Here is a 20918-nt window from a genome sequence, read left to right as displayed (position 1 = left end):
TCATTTAGCAAACCAGGTATTTCATTTTTCCACGCACACAACCATGGCTTCTCCTTAAAGTCCCCCTCCACTGGAAATGTGTTTCGCTCATTGTTACGTCATACTTGAATGTTTGACCGTCACTGTTCAAAATGATGTACTGTATGTGCAGAGTTTGACAATAGGAAACGGTTTTCACATCCATCTGCTGAACAGAGGACATTTTTCTGTGCTCACCTTAAACCTCAGTTTAGGACTTGTTTGTACAAAATATATTGAGTTTTCAGTGAAATACGAGGCATGTTGTCGGGGGAAGGAGCAGCTGTAATTTTAAGAATTTTTATTATTTTTTGTTTTTTTTAAATGAACCTTTATTTAACCAGGTATAAGACAGGCAGCAGTATACAGTAATAAAGACAGTTTCAGTCATAAAACAAATAACAATTTCTAATGGAGACACAAGATCAAATTACAGACCTATAAGATATCAAAAACAAGGTAATTGCACTTTTTTTGTGCAAAAACAATAGTAATCAAACATTCTGATACTTCTTAAAATATTTCTGGAGGGGATCTTTAAACAATGACAGCCTTGATTGTGAGGCTACACCTGGACAAGTTAAGATAATGATGCTGCAACACGACATAATTATCACACTTGGCGGAGTAACGCAACTTGATTAAGGCCAGTGCAACAAAACAACTTTTATACTGTAGGTGTATATTGGTCAAAGCGCTTCTGTTCTGTAGAAACATCACTGTACAAGAAGCCCCAGATTTCTATTTCAATAATGAGCAGCATCAGAGAATTTGAAATTGTCTCAGCGTTCTCTCTCTTTAAACAGAATTGTAACTTTGTGGCCGAGCAGATATACAGCATGAGTCATCTATGTAAGGTACACCGACACAGATGCGCTTACAGCTCTGCTATTAATGTACTGTAAGACGACCAATTCCCTCACTGATGTGATGTGATGGTGCTGAAGCATTAAGAGATTCAAATTTACACAAACTGGTGTTTATGCTTGAATCCCACTTCCTTCTTTACAGTTTCATGTACTCTTAAAACATTTTGAATTATAATTAATTCTTAACCGTAGTGTATTTATAAATGTGCCATGAGAAAACAAACAAATTTCTTTTGCAGTTCCTCTTTCAGTTGCTCTGAATGAACAATTTCTATTCAACCCAGTAAATCTCAAAAATGTTACATTCCTAAATATGTTTTGTAAATCTACATTCCTCTCTCTTGCCTCTGTCCAAAATCATACTGTACATTTAATACGCAATCAAATTTAGTGCCTTTCACACGCCGTTGTAATGTTGCACCGTTATTCTACCCTGCTGTTCTGTATAAAAAAAAGGTACGGATACGGAATGGTGGGACAAAGTTGTTCTTCTCTGAATGGCAACACCTGCCTAGAAAAAAGGGAAATATGTCATTGTTACATCTGCATGTGAATGTATCTTTAAGGCCTATAGTGGAGGTGGCACACCAGCAAAATAAGTCCCATATTGTCGTGAGAGAAAACACACAAGCGGCAAGTAATACCACAGTGCATCGAGGGGCTGAGTCACTGTATCATTGCTGGGTAGTGTAACTATAGCCATGAGCTAAAATATTTACCAGCTTCAGTAAAGCTGGAGTCCAAGGCCAATACTCCACATCAAAGGTTCAACTAATGAATGAAGCAGCACAATGGCTGGAGATCTACTTCTGTGGTGGTTGTTATGAGCTGTGTAAGTTATAGATGTCAGAGACGGTTCGGAAACGAGACGCCCCAACTCAGAGTAGTTTCCTGTATATGTGTCACGTGGGCTCCGCCACAGCCACGCCTCTTTGGGAGACTAGCGGCAGGTCTATTTGTATTGATTCCAACGGGAGAAGTGAACGTGAACAGAGATTATGGAGCGTTTCTTTCGCTCCATAGTCACCAAAGTAAATATTGGACCCATTTTTCACAAGCCACATATCTCCAGAACATTCTGACACTAACATGGCATTTTCAGATGGACACATCAGGAGAAAATTAACTTTGTTTCAGACCTGTTTCCGTTTCAGGTCCAAACTCTCGCGGGATCTGGCAACACAGAGAAGCTAACGTCAGCTAACGTTCGTTAACGCCCTTACAAAACTAATCTCCGTGATGCTAAATATGTCTTTGTACCTGTGTAAATATCTAATGTTAGCAAAATAACATAATAATTTATTCAAATATAACTTTTCATTCATCCACACGACGTTCACTACACGTTCAAACGAGGCCACGCCCCTTTAAGAGACAGGAAGTGTGTACCGTTTCCTACCATTGGCACTGGTTGAAAAATGAAATCTTTAGTATAGAGGATATTTGTAGATGTGTATATACACGTGCCATTTCTGTAACAAATCTGTTTGCTTAGATGTGCAGTATAAATACAATAGGTGATCAGATGTATGACCCTGATAATTCTAGCTTTTTAATTCTAAATGTACTAGGCAACATACAACTGTACTTAAAGGGATACTTCACCGATTTAGCATTAAGCTTTGTATCAGTAGAAACACGGTAGTATTTTCGAATGACTGTGCTTCCCTCCGTCATGTCCCCCTGAGACAAGAGATCTCTGTATTGTGGGTCTGGAAAAAAATCTTCCGATGACGTAAAACGACGATTTTTGCGTCATCGGAAGATTTTTTGCCCAGAGGCAATGGACTACAGCCAGTAGTAGGAGCTACTTCCGCATGTTTTCAACCCGCCCATAGGGGGTTGGACTGTCGTCTTTACACAAAGCTTTCCGAAGCAAAACGAGCGTCGACCATCTTGAAACTTCGCTAAACTGGCTTCTCACCAGAAAACTTTTTGTGCAACAATTATGTGCATTCAAACTACCGCACATGTGTACCACCGGGATACACTGGTACAGATCGGCGAATATGAAGGAAACTTTATTACAGACGGAATACTCGACACACTGCGCAAGCTTCGCCTTCTACGGAGACCAGCACCTCAGCCTGTGGTCTCGCTCTATGCCGCTAGCCGGTAAGGTGACATCTTCAGCGGTGAAACGCAGAACGGACGGGGCTGGACTATGAGCTAGCTATGTGGAAAGCTGACGCTAGCCGGCCACCTGTTCCATCAATCCTCCTTGCAAGTGTCCGCTCAATAGACAACAAACTGGACTAGATCCAACTTCAACGAAACTCCCAACGCGAGTTCAGAGACTGCTGTGTTTTTGTTGTTGTGGAAACATGGCTGAACAACAGGGTACCGGACTATCTAGCTACCAGGCCTGCTGCTCTGTCGCTGGGTAAGACTAGTGGAGGTGGCCTGTGTTAACACGGACTAGTGCTTGTTTCCAACTAACTGCTATAAATGTGTGTACACTAAATATAGCGTTGTTTTTATAATGACATTTTTATATATTTTAAATGTGTAACACCACTTGTGCCACGGTGAAACGTTTCGTGTATATGGTTGAATCACATTTCTACTACATAAGAGACCCAATTTAAAGATATATTCATCTTTCCAACGGTGAAATATCCCTTTAATGAAAACAATCTGTTGATGAAACCATAGACCGTATATAAGAATGGACCAAGAGATCCCGTTGCTCTGGACGGAGACCAGTGAAGGCCATTAGAAGCACTTTTCCAGTGAGCGCTGAGCGTTACTGCACAGCCTCCAACTGAGAGAGACGACGTAAATGTGACGTGAGCAACCTGTCTGAAAGTTGTAAGTCTTCTGGTAGCTGTGCCAAGAGAAATCTTAATCATTCCCAATCTTGCAGAGACAGAGAGCGTAGGTATATGTAAGGAGATAACATGGACACAGGCTAATTATTGCTAACTAAAATGCTAGTTAACATTAGTAATTAAAATGTAAACAGCTAATGTAAGTCGAAACTGCCTGCGAGCTTCTCCTGTACTGTACGGTAATTCCTCTACTATGCAACAGTAAGTCGCGTGGTTATGACACAATCGTTAGCTTATTTTTACAAAAACGTCTGCTACGGAGCCATAACGTGAGATACAAGGTAATGGAGCCTTTTATACATTGTCGTGTTTCTTTAGAAATAAACAATGGACAAATAAAGTCTTTAAACGCTTCAAATGTAAAGTTATTCACTGTCAAGTGACGTCAAAATGAATGGCAGTCAATGGAATGCTAGCGTCGGGTGATCGCTTTTTAGCATCAAAATGGCGCCATAGGAGGTTCGAGCTCTGAAGCGAAGCTTACCCCTTTGGATGAAACATAAGGAGTTTTCCCATAATCCCACGGTTACTTAAATTCATATGTGCTCATGTATAATGCAACATGCTAATGTGCAACAATAGACCTTGTTCCCAATTTACTGACATTTTCTAACCACAGACTGGAAAGATACCACATGGGCTGATGTCCATGCAGACACGGGGAGAACATGCAAATTCAGAATGCAAATAATTATTAGTCAAGCCTTTACTCTGAAGCACCATCCTATGCATAAGGAGTTACAGTGTTTGGCTGCCAATGTTAAACTGTCTTGAGGCAAATTGTAAGTTGTTTAATCTTTTATTCTTACAAAATCCAGTGTCAGTTACACCAGAAAGAACAATGTGTTCTGTTGCAAAATGCTGAATGTGGGTGTTGGTGCTCCTAGGACAAATGTAATTTTGATCTAGTATAATGTTAAGAGTCAGTGTGTGTGTGTGTGTGTGTGTGTGTGTGTGTGTGTGTGTGTGTTAGACAGTCTGCCCTGACAAAAGCGAGGCAACAATAGCACCAGAGCTGGGCTGAGTCGTGCCCTAATTTCCTTCTCCTCCACGCTACGTCACAGCTAGACCCCCCAACCCCCACTGTGCTGTACTTCAGTGGACACACGTACACACACACGTGTACACACACAATTTTATTAAATATTAATAACTGCAGACAATATGTTGCATGCATAAAAACACACACACCCTTCTCTCCTCTTTGTTCCCATGTCTGCAGAGGCATGCCTTCAGACAGTGACACCCCGTCTCGCTTTTCTCTCCTAGATTCTCGTTTCTCTCCTCCTCCATCCTCTCCCCTTCTCCTCCTCTTCTTCTCTCCACAACCTACATTGCTCTGCTCCTCTATAGGCGGGTAGAAAATAAGGCCATGTCGGCTTTTAAACACCATTGTGAAAGACAACAACACTCCCTCTCACGCACACTCTCTTTCTTTTGCCCCTTGGCACATACTCTTCCTTTGCTCTGTGCCTTTTTAAAAGAGGGTTCACTCCCTTCATTGGCCATAATTGAGAATTAGTTATGGTGTGGTGTGCAGTTTTGTGTGTGGGACCCTCATCTATCAGCACAGTTGACAGTTGAGCCAAGGAATGACTGCTATTACCCTTCTTATTACTCACTAACAGCACAGTGGGTGGCTGCAGAAAAACAAAGACAGAAGGTAAAGAGAGAATAAGATGGAGATAGGTATGGATTTAAACGGTGCGCTATATCGCACGGAATTCACACTTCTCTGGGACATTAACAAGCTCTCATAGCCTGCAGTTTGTGAGGTTGCTAGGGGCAGTTAATGGTTCAATTTGAAGCCAGAGTAAATGCCTGAAAACGAAGCCATTATTAAGACGGTGCTAATGGGTGGAGGGCTGTTCTTAACCAGTAACTGCATGCAATGGAGCACACATGCCTGAACAATGTGTGTGCTTTTAGGGTAAAGCCTCAGATAGATAGATAGATAGATAGATAGAGAGATAGAGAGAGATATACACTGTACTTTTTAGTGCAGAACAACCACGTTACTATGTCATTTTCATATAGCAGTGGTTCTTGGAGAGTAATTTTAGTTTTGGACTATGTTTTTAAAGGTTTAGGCATCAACTATTTCTCCATTGTTGTATTGGTTAAATCTTGTCAATTATGTAGGGCTAAAACAGTCGCTGAAAATGTTACAGTTCAGCCAGCCCCTTTATGTCCAAATTAAACCAGAGACTAACTTTCACGTCAAGCCCTAGTTTTTGATAAATTGAAACAATTTCAAGTTCACTTATTTTTTCTGCTCAAATAAACATGTATATAATTCCTTAAAAATTCTACAAAAAAAACATTGGACTTTTTCCCTACTTTGAAGACATCTTCTCAAATTTCGACCTTATATATGAGAAATCATCTAGTACAAGTTGTCTTTTCAACATAATGTTCTAGTTTTGGTGCAAAGTTGAGATAGTAGATTTTGACAAATGATGTTATAGCCCATCTAGTTTTGTGGGTCATCCACCATTAGCTTCATGGTCTGCATTTTCCTTTTCTTGTCTTTGTAGGTCTCTATATCACCGTAGAGTGTATCTGTGATCCTGACATGTTAATCCTCCAACAATTAGCATCATCTCATCAGCTCGTTGAAGCTCAGAAGACACACTCTCAGATTGCACACTGTATGCCATATATACAGTGTGCAAAGGGGTCACTAGGCCACATAAATACTGGGATGTACTATTTCCATATTTACATCATACATGGACAAATATGAAACCACACATACACACACAGCCAACACTAACAGGGGAATCTAACTAACCAGCTGTGCTCTCTCATGTTTCAGGCCTCCGGGCCCTAAAACCTCTATTTAATGGGTAAGAAAAATAACCTACATGACAGAATGATATGTCACGCTTTCTGTAACAAGTGTGTGTGTGTGTGCGTGTGTGTGTGTGTGTGTGTGTGTGTGTGTGTGTGTGTGTGTGTGCGTGCCACACAAGTGTGCCTGAGAATTTGATTATTACACGTCCATTTTAATGGTACAATGACTCTCAGACTAAAACATCCCTAACTCCAGGAAACAGTGCTGTCAGTGCAGCGGACGATGACCTCATTGTGAAAAACTAGTCCATGACAGCTGAGCCCTGAGACTCCAAGCTAGTAATGGGCATTGGATATGTATAGATACAGGTTCTAGCTTTGTTTCATTACCACAATCACTGATTGTTCAATTGTTTTGAGTAAATCATCTACTGACTGACAGATTACCGCTAGTCTTTCAGACTTTTGGTTGAACTGAAGCCGATTCTGATATTTCTGTGCTCAAAACAGGTGTACACACACACGCACTGAATAGTCACTGTCCACTATTTACATTTTTGTAAATGAATTACAAAAAGCTAAAACATCATTTAGACCATTGAAACATAGGATAATACAGATAAAAAACAACACAGAACATTTGAAAGGGATAATATATAGTACCTCTAATAGTAGTACCTCAAAACCTATTTATCCATACTTATTTGAAATTAATAATTTCATTTCTGGAAAGCTACAGGGGTGTTTGAGTGACTGCAACACAAAATAGATCTGGTTGGTAATTTTACACATTGCTTTATGACATTTCTGCCACATTACATAGTGAGGATGGTGATAGTAAAGAAACAAACACCTTAAACAGACGACCGGCAACATACTCTCCTGAGCCAAGTGACATGAACTTAAAAATAACTCCATTGCTCTTTACACTTTTAGCTGAAAACATGGCAACATCATGTGTCAGTGTCACATAAACGGTCTAAACACAGTGTCTCATATACCCTCACAGCACCAGTGAATGCCAAGCTGGCAATTAGGGTTTGTTTAACTGATTGAGCCGTGTCATGATAGAGGTGGAGCAGAGAATCAAACATTTCTACAGGCTCCGTAATAACAAGCTAGATCTGCCCTTAAATGACATCTGGCTAACACACACACATTTGTGTCAGTGTGTATATATGTGTGTACATCTGTGTGTGCAAATGCATCAGCCATCTTAGTTTGTGTGTGTCTCAAAAGTACTTATTCAAGGGAGACTTTGTGGTTTTCAAAGTCTATACTGAAACAGTGTGTGTGTGCGTGCGTGCGTGCGTGCGTGTAAGTGTGTGAATGTGTCTACATGTTGAATTGCTACATACATAAATAGGGCTGTAGCGATACACTAATCTCACGATACGATACACGATATGATATATATATCACGATATTTAGCCAACGATACGATTCGATATAATTCGATACACTTACATTATTTTCTGAAAGATTTAAAAGGGGACAGTGATTTTGGTGACATCTTGTGAGTGTTCCATTTACTGGATTTAATTAATTGAACTGAAAACTAAAAACATCAATTACACAATATATGTCTCTGACTGGACAGAGAGTCTACAGCTTGCAAATGCTGGACAAAATGAATCAAAGATGTGTTGAGAAAATTAGTTCCATTTATTGAAAGCTTACAAGCCTTTGAAAAGTAAAAAGTGCAGTATTGCAATTAACAATGGAGAGTTAAAAAGTGAAGCAAGTGGCCTGTTCTGAACAGTTTCTTTGACAGCTTTATTAGCTTGACACTGAACATATGAGGTAGCCAGTCTAGCCACCAGGTAAGTAAACATAGTACCATGGCTTCTCCTCAGAACACACCGAAGAAACGCTGACTTGAGCACACGCTCTGCGTGTGCGCGAAACGTAATACGTCTCCACGTTTCATCTTCAATGCCCTTGCTGATGGAAGGTGGTTTTCACTCAATATCTCACGATACATGGCCCCATTCATTCTTTCCTTTATACGGATCAGTCATCCTGGTCCCTTTGCAGAAAAACAGCCCCAAAGCATGATGTTTCAACCCCCATGCTTCACAGTAGGTATGGTGTTCTTTGGATGCAACTCAGCATTCTTTCCCCTCCAAAAGTTGAGTTTTTACCAAAAAGTTCTATTTTGGTTTCATCTGACCATATGACATTCTCCCAATCCTCTTCTGGATCATCCAAATGCTCTCTAGCAAACTCCAGACGGGCCTGGACATGTACTGGCTTAAGCAGGGGGACACGTCTGGCACTGCAGGATTTGAGTCCCTGGCGGCGTAGTGTGTTACTGATGGTAGCCTTTGTTACTTTGGTCCCAGCTCTCTGCAGGTCATTCACTAGGTCCCCCCCGTGTGGTTCTGGGATTTTTGCTCACCGTTCTTGTGATCATTTTGACCCCACGGGGTGAGATCTTGTGTGGAGCCCCGGATCGAGGGAGATTATTAGTGGTCTTGTATGTCTTCCATTTTCTTATAATTGCTCTCACAGTTGATTTCTTCGCACCAAGCTGCTTACCTGTTGAAGATTCAGTCTTTCCAGCCTGGTGCAGGGCTACAATTTTGTTTCTGGTGTCCTTTGACAGCTCTTTGGTCTTGGCTATAGGGGAGTTTGGAGTGTGACTGTTTGTGGTTGTGGACAGGTGTCTTTTATACTGATAACAAGTTCAAACAGGTGCCATTAATACAGATGAGTGGAGGACAGAGGAGCCTCTTAAAGAAGAAGTTACAGGTCTGTGAGAGCCAGAAATCTTGCTTGTTTGTAGGTGACCAAATACTTATTTTCCCGAGGAATTTGCAAATAAATTCATTAAAAATCCTACAATGTGATTTTCTGGATTTCTTTTTCTCATTTTCTCTCTCATAGTTGAAGTGTACCTATGATGAAAATTACAGGCCTCTCTCATCTTTTTAAGTGGGAGAACTTGCACAATTGGTGGCTGACTAAATACTTTTTTGCCCCATTGTACAACACGATACAGTAAATTTAAAGTGATTCAGTTGTTAAAGACAAAACAACAGATTGGAACGTTTGTTGTTTTTTGTCAAAAATGAAAAAATAAAATGATAAAATTTGTTATTATATTTAAATCATATTTTTGACTGCTGTGAATTGATTAAAAATGTAATCAAGTTAATCACAATCATGGGCTGTGATTAATCACGATTCATCGCAAATTTAAAATACTAGCATTTACTTGTAAACGTGCAGTGTTGAAATAAATAAATGCATGACAAACTGGTTTAAAGAAACAAATTCTTCAGTTTTATTATCTCAACCATTAACATTTATTAAACAAGTGTTCAATAACAATCTTAATCTGTTGAGGCATCCATATGAACTGCAGACATATTTAGCAGTAACCAACAACTGTTACAAAGTAATAAAAATAGCTTACCTGTAATTTTTTTGCATAGTAACATCAACTCAAATGAATGAAACAGTAATTAGGCCTATTTTAGAAATAGAATGCCATAATGTATGTGAAGAGACAGAGGAAACAGTCTCTACATTCTTGGTTAAAGATAATTACTTCAAACAGTGTGCATCTGTGCAACAAGCCTTCTGTCAACCAATCATACAGTATACTCTTCTTTGAACCAGTTGCTCAGGCAGACTAGCTTGTTCACATTTTCAGATGATAGCACGTTGCCTGCCAAATAGAACAGTCTCTCACATGCCACTGTTGAGGCAGGTGTAGTCAAGTACCTTTTGCAATATGGGCCAGCTTACCATATGCACCTGCTTGTGACAACCACAACTGTAGTGGACATGTTTCCATGCTGACACAGGCCTCTGCCTTTGTACCTCTCTAGAGGTTTATCTTTGGACAGTACCTCATCATCAGACTGACTCTGATCCCTTCAGTAGGAGGACCATCTTCTTCTTTCAAGCCAGGGAGCGGAGTTTGCTTCACGGAGAAATGCGTGTTCCTTGGGAGCGTTTTAATCCAAACCACAAGCTTTTTCCTAAACTTAACTAGGGGTGGGAATCACCAGAGGCCTCACGATACGATATCATCACGATACGATATTATTGCGATTTTAAACATATTGCAATATTTTGCGATATAGTGCAATTTATTACCTAAATTTCCAACTTCAAATTTTTCCCAATTTCAAATGATGTCCCCAAAAGGAAACTTTGTCAACATCTGTTTTATCTAAAAAGATAAATTTCTCCGTTTTGTTCATCTCACTTCAATTTTATTGCTGCAAAATGGGATTGTCAAGCAGACAAACTGACCAACACTATTTAATAAAAGATCAATACTTGGCGCCTGTGTATCGATACAGTATTGCCACGGAAAATATCTCAATACTATACTGTATCCATTTTTTCCCCACCCCTAAACTTAACTAGTCGTTAAGGTGCCTAAACCTAACTTTCTTCGCCGCATAACGGTCACTTTTATTCACCTAAACTTAACCATAATGTTCGCAGAAACGACCAGCAGCTCGCGATTCTCTGTACCCGACTCAAAGTCACCTAATCTCGGGTAACTGAACCACCAACTACCCTGATACAACGGAGCACCATGCGGAGCACCATGCAGAGCACCGTAGCCAGCATGCAGAGCTCTGTAGCGGCTAAACACATCTAATAACTGCCAATGATACAACCGAAGCGTGACCATCCTCGCTGCGATAACGAGAAGAGTTTGGGGTCAAACTTGAAAAAATTATTACTTTGAATTTAAAAAAATATTTTTTTTTTTTATATATTTTTTTTTTATTTAAAATCGCATGTGTTAACGTTGACAGCCCTAATACTACTCTGAAAAACCAAAAGAAGGCAGCAACATAAGAACAGGCTTCAATAAGTCCACGGTAGCACTGTATACATTCTGAGTAGCATGTTGTAAATGTTTCACTTTCTCCTTCTCTGGTAAAATACGTGGTTCAATTTAAATAAAAACACATGCCAAAGCTGTCAGGAGACATTGGGGCTCCTCCTCCAGCAGCAATTAGTAACTAACAAAATATTAGTGGCTTCCCAGGACAGTCACACATCCTCTGAATGCCTCAAGAAAGGCAGAGGATGTCGAGATGTGTTAAAAGATGCAGCAGAAAAGATTTACAGTGCAGCTGCATGGAGAACTTCAAAGTGCTGTTAGAAAAGACCTTTTGCAACTGATTCATCTCATGTGCCTGTAAAGGCCAACAATACTGTGCAGTACAGTTATAAAAAGATTAACTAGGAAAATCTGCTGACTTGTTCTTTGTTAGGCAGCACCCTGCTACAATGGCACAGAACAAGCAAATGACTCTCACTCTCATCCCAACTGCAGCGAGTCAGGCCGTGCTGTTTGATTTCTAGATCTCACCAATGAACAAAAGCAGAATTGTCTTTATAGCCACATCAGCTGACGAGCTTTGTGGTGACAAGAGAAATGTGCAGCTTGTTTTAAAAAAAGGTACAGCTGATAACACAAGGGTGGAAAGTTCAGGTTAACGGACTGGACTTTCCACGATTTGTCTATCTGGCTATGAGCAGTGTGAATAATACACTATATACCAAAAAACAAATATTAGTATCTAGAGTATCAGGAGTGTGCATGTACAGCCTTGCACTATGCAAACTAAACACACATTTAACAAATAGAGTGGAAACACCTGCCAGTTTTGTTACTGCAAAAGTGAAAAGAGTATTTCTGGATAACACAAATTCAATTCAAAGCAACAAACCCTGCCATTAAATGTATATTTTGTGTACATTTTTATTCCTGCTTGGTTGCACATAAGTTATACGTTTAGGTTTGTTCCTTCCTGAACATAATTCTTGGAACTGTGTTTAGTAGGTCTACATTAAGAGCAACTAGAAACTGGAGTCAAATTCCTTGTAAACATAATTGGCCCATAAAGCGGATTCTGAAAATTCAACTTAAGTCCAGTATGCTACTGTGAATCAGTCATACAAGGATCTGTTCCTCTTCATCGGGATGGAGCTTTTTGGCAATCCAGCAATTGCCAGTGATGACAATGACTGATCTCACTTCTAGACTGGTTGCTTCAATGAACTCCCTAGGTATTGTCCAAGGAATCAACCAAGAAGCACATAAGATGAAATCTGGAGAATGAGTCTTCCCTGATGGGAAAGGCAAACTCCTCCTCTATCCAGATAACCTGTCATATGTATGTTGCTAGTATATATCTACAACATTCCACTTCCGGGATTGTTTCGTTGCCGAGTGAAATTCCGCCAGATTTCACTCATTTAGGTCAGATATCCATTGTCTTGGGCTTCCTTTGTGTTGGCATTTTAAACTCCACGCAATTTAAGAGGACTTTGGTTAACTGCTCCTCAGATATCTGCAGGGTAAATCCAGACAGATAGCTAGACTATCTGTCCTATCTGAGTTTTCTGTTGCACGAACAACTTTTGAACATACAGATGTTCCACCGAAACAAGTTCCTTCCCGAGGCTAGAGGCAGCGTTGCTCCGTACGGTGCTTAGCGCTGCCCATGAAGATTGTGATTGGTTTAAAAAAATGCCAATAAACCAGAGCATGTTTTTCTCCCATGACTGCTGTGTGGACTCGCCAGACCCTCCTCCGCAGCGCTGTGAAAGTAGGTCTGTCAATGCGAGACTAGTATGTTGCTAATAGCACTGGTGAGGTAAAAGTTGACATAACAAATACAAATCTATTGCGGTGCACTCGCTACCAGCTTGTCTGCGCTAAAAGCGGAGAGGTTGAGTCCAGCCAGCTGCCACCATACAAGACTGTCTCTTTGTGCATTTTCACTATCAGGCAGCAATGTGGAAGTGCTGTCAGTTATAACAGTTATTTTATAGGATGGGCGAAGTAGTTAAACCCCTTATCAGCATTAACCAGCATCACAGCCTTTAACACAATACCGTGTGAGTAAAACATACACTGACAACACACACCCTCTAAATGCCCTATAATGTAAGCTGATGGGAACAAATGTGCTGACAGCTTCAGGGCTCACTCAAATTCACAAGCCTTGCCTCTTAACTTCTGAAATGTGCTTTATCAGTAACGCACAGGCAGATGTGATGCCAATGTGACTGATATAAGACTTCCAGCGAAGTCTCTTTCACATACACCTGAAAGCATCTCAAGTCTTCTGTGACTCATTCTGACAAAACCACATGCACCAATATGGTGTCAATGTGGACACAGCATGGATGAATGTCAGTCAATTAACACACCCAAACACAAACCTTTCCACCTAACGTTACACTTACTTTTCAAAGCCAGGATCAGCGCCTTGCCGTCTTTTATCAGCTCCTTGATGAACTTGTTGGTCTTGTCCAGCTCCAGCTCGTGGGACTTGAGTCTCTCCCTGAACTGCGGGCTGTCCAGGTAGCAGTCACTGAACTCCAGAGCAGGTAGTCCCATCTTCTTCTCCACCACCACCGGCCTCGACACAACCTGGACCACCCGGCAAAAAGTTCCAAACAGAAGACGGAGGAAAAAGAGGAGGAGAAGAGAGGAAACCCTGAGCTACTACTAGGCTACTGCTGCTGCTGCTGGAAATGATGGAAAAATCAAATTACAAACATGTAAACAACGGGGCGGAGATGTACCCGACAGCAATGCCTACCTACATAATCTATTTCTTTATTCAAAGGCAAACTCTAGAGTTGACAAAAGCAAGAGTCCCCCTATTTCTTTCAGGATGGCAGCAACAGCAGCAGAAGTCCGACACGGAATCCAATGAAATGAAATAAAAGTCACAGCAGAGTAAGTGTCTGGTGGGGTTAAAAAAAAAAATTACTTCCTCAGGTAAACCGGTGTTGCCGACCTCTCGATCAACTCATTGTGGACCGGACAGAGTCAACCCGGGTCGAGGAGGGAGGGAGGGAGGCAGCAAAAAAACAAAACTAGCCTCGTAAATGTGGTGTCTTCCCTGGGCGGTTTTAAATGCGCTGCTTTCTGCACTGCCCCGTTCAGTTCAGCACTGCAGACCGTAATCAACCTACCCAACACGGATGATCCCCTGATTGACGTCTCTCTCGGCCAATGAGATGGCCGGGCTGGAGAGCTGACCCTTTGGGGGGCGGGTGTGTGGTGAGCTACTCTAAAACAGAGATATTGAAAATAGAGAAGAGGGCTCACTTTGAGCCTGTTTCTCGAAATGCTGTTCCTGGAAAGAGTTTGTGTTGCTGCATCCCAGCAGGTGCTGCATTCTTCAAAGGTTGCATTTCAACTAGGCATTCAATTCAATTCAGACTTTGTTAAGGACGCAACTCATCATTGTCTCATTCCAAAGGTTCCTCCAAATGATGTAGCACTTGTAGCCTATATAGGAAACTCGAAAAATCTACAGCCATGCTAGCAGCTCTGTGAGGGTGTACATGCTAACATCAGCATGCTAACACCCTCACAATGACAATGCCAACATGCTGATGTTTTGCAGGCTATTAACCTGTTGCATGCTAACATTTTACTACTTAAAAGTTGTCAGTCAGTCAAGCTAACAACAAACCCAGTTTAAGCATTTAATGCCATTTTATAATGTGAGGGAAATAATGGAAGCACAGCTAAAAAGTAGTAGAGTTAGAGTGCATGCAGGGAAGTCTTCCCGAGCATACACAATCTTTGCATGCAGCGGACTAGGAGAACTGGTTGGTGGGAGGAGACGCTGTTGTCATTTTAGCCGGAGCAGGGAGTTTCTGTGCTGCCTTGGATTAAAGCTCCCATCACCCTCTGGCGTCCTCTGTTGGCCGGACGGTGCACAGCAATACATTTGTTTTACCAACTTTTAGTGACTTCTTTCACTCTAAAAAGTACTGGTTCATATTTTAATTAAGAATTAGTTAAAATTAGTACTTTGACTTGTGAAAAGGAAAGCCACAAACAACTTCTGTTTTCCTCTACATGTTAAATTCTCCAAGAATTTCTTCTTACTAATAAATAAACCTGCCGGACAAATAGCCTCCAAGCCCACTAGATCTGCTTCAGACTAACCTAAAATGTATTGACTGCATATTGTAGTCACTTCCTACTGCTGCCTTATCATTAAAATGATGGCATGTTTTAGCATTACATTCATGTCATTAACACATTTGCATGGTTTGTGGTTATTGTGTGAAAACAGCTCAGATTTTAGGCGCGCTACTTCCTCTGCCAAAGCACAGCTCAGCTATATATATATATATATATATGTGTGTGTGTGTGTGTGTGTGTGTGTGTGTGTGTGTGTGTGTATGTATGTATGTATATATATATATATATATATATATATATATATATATATATATATATTAATTGGTTAAGCCCAAAGTTTCATTATGATATCATTCATCTGAAACAGAACACAGGTTATCCTTTGACATGCTGAAAGGACATAACTTGTAACTTGTGTATGGAAAACGTCCTTTTTTTCCTAAGCCATCTTTTCTCAAAATGCAAATCAGTTTTAATTTAAAATACATGTCACATTCATGTTTAGCCATCACACACTATTAGTCCCTGTATGAGGATGATGTACTGTAATTGATCTATGTTAGAAATAAATCTTCACCAATCGTACAACATAAACCAAGTCTGTAGTCAGGCCAGTGTTTAGAAACAGTGTACATTAATAAAGTTATAATTGTTGCTGTTTCTTAAATGATGCTGACTTCAGGCTTCTCTCTGGAGATTGGTTAAGTTAAAAAAAAAAATCCATTCACATTAGTATCACTGAATGTATTTAAAGATGGTGGCTTTAATCAATATCACTGCTAAGATGCTTTATGGTCATCGAGATGCTGTTAACTAGATTTTTATTGCCCCTCTCTAATTTCATCCTCTACATCAACTTCTCCTCCCAAAGAAAGCTTCTTGTTGAGAGAATGGAAACCTAATTATCGACAGCTAAAAATATGTACAGTGGTGTGAAAAAAGTGTTTGCCCCCCTTCCTCATTTCCTGTTCCTTTGCATGTTTGTCACACTTAAGTGTTTCGAACATCAAACCAATTTAAACAAAAGTCAAGGACAACACAAGTAAACACAAAATGCAATTTGTAAATGAAGGTGTTTATTATTAAAGGAGAAAAAAAATCCAAACCATCATGGCCCTGTGTGAAAAAGTGATTGCCCCCCTTGTTAAAACATACTATAACTGTGGTTGTCCACACCTGAGTTCAATTTCTCTAGCCACACCCAGGCCTGATTATTGCCACACCTGTTCACAATCAAGGCATCACTTAAATAGGAGCTGCTTGACACAGTAAGGTCCACCAGAAGATCCTTAAAAGCTACACATCATGCCGAGACCCAAAGAAATTCAGGAACAATTGAGAAAGAAAGTAATTGAGATCTATCAGTCTGGAAAGGGTTATAAAGCCATTTCCAAAGCTTTGGGAATCCAGCGAACCACAGTGAGAGCCATTATCCACAAATGGCGAAGACATGGAACAGTGGTGAACCTTCCCAGGAGTGGCCGGCCGCCCAAAAATTACCCCCAAGAGCGCAGCGACGACTCATCCAAGAGGTCACAAAAGACCCCACAACAACGCCCAAAGAACTGCAGGCCTCACTTGCCTCAGTTAAGGTCAGCGTTCATGCCTCCACCATCAGGAAAAGACTGGGCAAAAATGGCCTGCATGGCAGAGTTCCAAGGAGAAAACCACTGCTGAGCAAAAAGAACATCAAAGCTTGTCTCAATTTCTCCAGAACACATCTTGATGATCCCCAAGACTTTTGGGACAACATTCTGTGGACCGATGAGACAAAAGTGGAACTCTTTGGAAGGTGTGTGTCCAAGTATATCTGGCGTAGAAGGAACACTGCATTTCATAAAAAGAACATTATACCAACTGTAAAATATGGTGGTGGTAGTGTGATGGTCTGGGGCTGTTTTGCTGCTTCAGGACCTGGAAGACTTGCCGTGATAAAAGGAACTATGAATTCTGCTGTCTACCAAGAGATCCTGAAGGAGAATGTCCGACCATCTGTTCGTGTACTCAAGCTGAAACGAACTTGGGTTCTGCAGCAGGACAATGATCCTAAACACACCAGCAAGTCCACCACCGAATGGCTGAAGAAAAAACTAAAATGAAGACTTTGGAGTGGCCTAGCCAAAGTCCTGACCTGAATCCTATTGAGATGTTGTGGTATGACCTTAAAAAAGGCCGTTCATGCTCGAAAACCCTCTAATGTAACTGAATTAGGACAATTCTGCAAAGATGAGTGGGCCAAAATTCCTCCAGGACGCTGTAAAAGCCTCATTGCACGTTATCGCAAACGCTTGGTTGCAGTTGTTGCTGCTAAGGGTGGCCCAACCAGTTATTAGGTTTAGGGGGGCAATCACTTTTTCACACAGGGCCATGATGGTTTGGATTTTTTTTCACCTTTAATAATTAACACCTTCATTTACAAATTGCATTTTGTGTTTACTTGTGTTGTCCTTGACTATTGTTTAAATTGGTTTGATGTTCAAACACTTAAGTGTGACAAACATGCAAAGGAACAGGAAATGAGGAAGGGGGCAAACACTTTTTTCACACCACTGTATGCATGTTTCCATTTCCTCTTTAGAAACATTTAGCAAATGACAGCGGACAAACTGAGTTCTTCAGCCCTTCATAACTTCAATATCCTCCTCAACTTTCAACTTAAGTCTCCTTAAAGTTACAAAACCAATTCCCACATTGTACAATCTTAAATTTACTACAGCGGTCTATATTCTATAAAATGTTCCAGTTCACTCAAACGCCATCATTATATGGAATGGGAGAAAAGTATGCCTGCATATTCCAACATTTTCTACATATTTTCTTGGACTTTAAACTGGCATTCAGGAAACTTTGGGATCTTGACTAGAATCTAAAATATAGATCTGCAGCTTTAAAGCAACTGCTGGTGGTGGGACTGGTTCCCTTTTACAAGCTCATCATAGTCCTGTTTCATTTTTTTCTCAAGCTCTCCATCACTCCCTGCAGTATTTCATTGCTTTCTTTCCCCTTTTTCTTTCTACAGGAGGACAGTGAAGCCAGAGACCCACTTGTGTCATATTCTCAGCCAGAAGTGCTTCCTCTATGGCGAGTCAGAGGATGTCCTCCTGCCCAAAGCATAAAGACGACACCAGAGTCAGTTGGTGGTAATAAAAACAGGACACTGGGGTCTACTTGACTGACTAATTTCTGAGCACAATATTCTGCCACTGCAATGAGTACAATAATTGTATGAGTAATATGTCTTTAAATATGCAGAATGGATTCTTGTGTATTTGTGTGGAAGTACATTTAGAGCCTATTTCAATAATAGCAATGGATCAAATTAATATGTGTATGTGAAAGGAGTCAGATATATGCCACAGAGAGTTAGCACCAGACTGCAGTTCTCCTCAGCTTTATGGAGCTTTGCGGTGTCTTTTCAGCTCATTGTGTAGTGGAAAAGCTCTGATAAAAGCCACTTCACACTACCTGCCCAGCACCAAATGATAGACATATGAAGTTGGAGACTAGCTGCTGAACACAGTGATAGCATTTAGCACTTAAAGAGCCATATATTTCCCTCAGGAGTTGAGGAGAGCAAAACCCTGCTAAAAGGAGTGTAGAGTGACTCAAATTCATCAGGCGGATCCAAACACAACGTCAAACACTTTCAAAGTATCATTTTATAAGGGGATACTATGTCAGCTATTGAGAAGGAAATCATTGAATCTAGGTTAAAGTATCACCAGAACTAAAATAAACATGATTTCCTGAGTGTGTGTGTATACAGCATGATCTAAATGTGTTTTTCAACCTAATAGTGAGGGTCTCGTAGCTCCCTAACAAAGGTAAAATAAATAACCACAGATTATTTTCACGTATCGTGCAAAGGGAACTATAGCTAAACTAAAGTGTCATTGGAACTTTACACTTTTCAGTTTTTATAATCAATTGTGGTAAGGTTTTATATTGTGTAGTACTACAAAAGGCAGCCAAGCATATTTTCTGATTGTGATAGTTGACCTATTCTGCCACCTCCTGGTTTAGACAGGTAACACAGCTCTTTCCAAAAGGCCAAAGCAGCTCAGCACTAAACAGGTGGGAGAAAAGTAGGTCAGGCTCCAGTTTTTGGCAGTGTACTCTCTTTTGCTGCATATTCCCTACACAGTCTAACATATCTTACAACTTACAAATACTGAGTGTTTTTCTGAAATGTGGATGTTCTGTAAGGAATGAATTATACAGAGCTTGAAGTATCCAGTAGAGGAAGACAGAGGCGAGGTAATCACTGTGAAAAATTCACCCAGCCTGCCCTGCACACCACTGCTGTTTATTGTCGTGCGAGTGCGAGACAGACAGTGAAAGTGTGCAAAAATAGATACAGAGATTGCTGTGTCCTGAGAAGCCACTTCCATCATTTGAGAAATGTCTACACCCCACAGTGCATATCTAAATATATATTTTTCAGCTGAGTGCATTCACTTTTGAAGTTATCACGTTGTAGATGACAGGGCTTTGGGAAATGCTTTTGGTTTGTCCTGCAAAATTCTGAATTATAAACCACTACCATCATTTGTCTTTCATAAGAGTTAAAGTGATTCTGTGATCACAATAATAGGTTTGTATCCTCTCTCTTTGTACATTAATACTGCTATCTCTCTAGCTTTGTTTCTTATCAGGAGCTGTTTGGTGTGTATGAAAGTCTGAAGCCAGTCCAGTATCTTTGTATACAGACAGAAACTAAATACAAAGAGTGTCAAGGTTCTCGTTTGCTTACTCCTGTTGGGGACCTAGTTACAAAACTGAAAGTATTTCATGTGAAATCAAACACCATCTTCCCTTTCCATCTCATGCCTCTTATGGCAGTACCTGCATTTATGTATTGAGAACATTTACTGTGTGTGGGGTTATATTTTTGTCAAATGTATTTTTTTTAAATTTTTGATGACTATATATTTTTACTTTGCAGGAATGTGAAGCAAGTCCTGTAATGCTGTAATGTGACCAAACTGTCCTCCACACTGTACCACTGGGCTGAGTATCTAAGCAGAGACAGCAGAGGTATTGGCATTGTGTAAGATTGATTCTGGAAACTGAAGTCATCCTCTTTGTGGCTTTTATAATAAATATTTATGTTGTGTTGCTCACCAATGTCTCCAGGAGGGCACTGCTTTAAGAATGTATCAGCGCTCAGTCAGACAGGCAGCCATGCTCATTTCCAGGCTCTGGCTGAATCGCATTGCCTAGACGCTTGCTTCACTCTGTCTCTCTCACTCACTCACTCACTCACTCCAACTCTCTCTCTCCCACTCTCTCCCACTCTCTCTCTCTCTCTCTCTCTCTCTCTCTCTCTCTCTCTCTCTCTCTCTCTTCTAGTGTGTTAATTTTAGACCTGACGTTGGCCTGTTAAAATGAGTCCTCTGACGTTGTCACAAGGGTGGAGAGGTGAGGAGGGGGTACAAATGCAGACATAAGACACACGTAAGT

General features: G+C 40.6%; 1 protein-coding gene across 2 annotated transcripts in view; it reads right to left on the bottom strand.

Moving 5' to 3' along the window:
• Positions 1–14475, bottom strand: part of LOC144527456 (rho GTPase-activating protein 26-like) — a 107620-nt gene extending 93145 nt beyond the window's left edge. Inside the window, exon 1 of one of the 2 annotated variants that reach the window (XM_078265477.1) lies at positions 13751–14475. In XM_078265477.1, coding sequence (XP_078121603.1) covers positions 13751–13904 — 154 coding nt within the window. In that variant the 5' untranslated portion in view covers positions 13905–14475. The remainder of the gene's footprint in view (positions 1–13750) is intronic. The other variant, XM_078265478.1, reaches the window with a different exon arrangement.
• Between the last annotated feature and the right edge of the window lie 6443 nt (positions 14476–20918).

The sequence above is a fragment of the Sander vitreus genome, chromosome 13, assembly GCF_031162955.1.
Source record: "Sander vitreus isolate 19-12246 chromosome 13, sanVit1, whole genome shotgun sequence".
NCBI lineage: Eukaryota > Metazoa > Chordata > Actinopteri > Perciformes > Percidae > Sander > Sander vitreus.
Note: the sequence above shows the minus strand (reverse complement) of the source record. Positions and strands in the feature narration are given on the sequence as shown.